Genomic DNA, 1587 nt, shown 5'->3' on the forward strand with positions numbered 1-1587 from the left:
ATATATATATATACGTATACGACGTTGCTCCTACTGTAATTCGCCTTTGGTTGAGGCAGTAAAAGCCCTCTTCTGAAGGTCTGGTCTACTCTGTCTGCGCTAGTAGTGGTTGGGCTCGCGTCATAGCTGGGGAGTTGTGCGCTCGTTCTCAGGTAGCGTATATCCGTTGATCGTACCCGATTACGATACACATCACTTCCTTATTCCATGCTAGACCCACAGGTGACACGTTATTTTGGATGCATAATGTGAAAACATCATTCCAGTAAGTCATAAATACTTACATCCATCTGAACTCAGTTTTGCATTATCGTGATCTTCCTTTCCGATAGCAGTAACATTCGTGTCCTGTGCAGCGGTACTGCCACATCGGTTTGCGACTGCGCTGTGTTCATTTACCAAAGTTATCGTACTGTTGAAATCTGATGAAAGTAGCTATCTCGATACACTTCATTCATCTTACACGATCCTTCTGGCGGCATACTTTTCTTCACTTTTTAATTGAGGGCAATCTCTACATGAGCTTCACATCTCCGTTTCGGTTGTAATGTACCGACTGCGTTGTGTTAGCCGGAAACGTCTTTCGTAGGAGACCTTGTTCAGTCACTGTTGCTTGTGTGTCTCCATTTGCGACAAAATGCAAAGTCATGCATGGTGCGGAGCACAGTTTTTAAACATCCATTTAAGTATTCAAAGAGCTGCAGTTGATGTTGTGTAAAGCTATACGTATTTCGGAAGTAGCATTATCTCTGACGGCAAGACAATTGTTTTTTCCAAATTTACCCCACCTCTGGTACCGAAAGGCACATCGCTGGTTCTCAAAGGACGCGTAGGTCGATCTACGGTGCGAGCTGTGCTGTTTTACGGCTGTAAAACTTGGTTGCTTCAGGCAGAGGATCTGAGACATCTTCAAATCATTGAAGAATATAGAGATATAGAAATGTAGATGGAATAAGCTTTAACCAGCAAATTCGCAATAAGATTATCTGGAAATCAGTCTCTGGTGAAACAGATGGCACTCCACTCAAAGAATGCATTCAATATTGAAAGCTGAAATGGATTGACCATGAATCATGCCGAATAGCCGGCTGCCAATACGGGCGTTGCTTTCCGTGCCTACTTTGGAGTAACGGAAACTCAGTTGGACAGAATATAACGTAGCAGAAGGGAAACGTTTGGGTGCAGCTTGTGCCCAGTTGGCACCGGTGCAGAAATTTCTGCAGATTTCTGCACCCGGGTGCGGAACCAGTGCGGAAATGAAACAAGTTTCCGCACAATATCCGCACCCGGATGCGGAAATTTCCGCACGCTTCTGCACCCGGGTGCGGAAATTTCCTCACAATATCCGCACACTTCTGCACCCGGGTGCGGAAAATCCGTACCCAGTACCGATATTTCCGCACCCAGTCCGCACTTAGCTAAAGTCGTCCGACGCGCAAATATAGCCCATTATACGGATTTATCTCTCCCTGGTACGATTCAGTAACATCCTAAACACTAAGTGATAACCCATCTGCCCCCACATAATTGCTCAGCGTATTACATTTCCGGATATCAATAAGCGCCTTCAAGTACAAATGTTTTAAT

General features: G+C 44.9%; 1 protein-coding gene across 1 annotated transcript in view; it reads right to left on the reverse strand.

The window, feature by feature from the left end:
- Positions 1 to 1140: 1140 nt before the first annotated feature.
- T265_15027 (hypothetical protein) overlaps positions 1141 to 1587 on the reverse strand; it is a gene marked incomplete at both ends in the record, with an annotated part of 1369 nt that continues 922 nt past the window's right edge. Inside the window, one exon of the mRNA XM_009176280.1 lies at positions 1141 to 1413. Coding sequence (XP_009174544.1) covers positions 1141 to 1413 — 273 coding nt within the window. The remainder of the gene's footprint in view (positions 1414 to 1587) is intronic.

This window comes from Opisthorchis viverrini (assembly GCF_000715545.1).
Source record: "Opisthorchis viverrini unplaced genomic scaffold opera_v5_341, whole genome shotgun sequence".
Lineage (NCBI taxonomy): Eukaryota > Metazoa > Platyhelminthes > Trematoda > Opisthorchiida > Opisthorchiidae > Opisthorchis > Opisthorchis viverrini.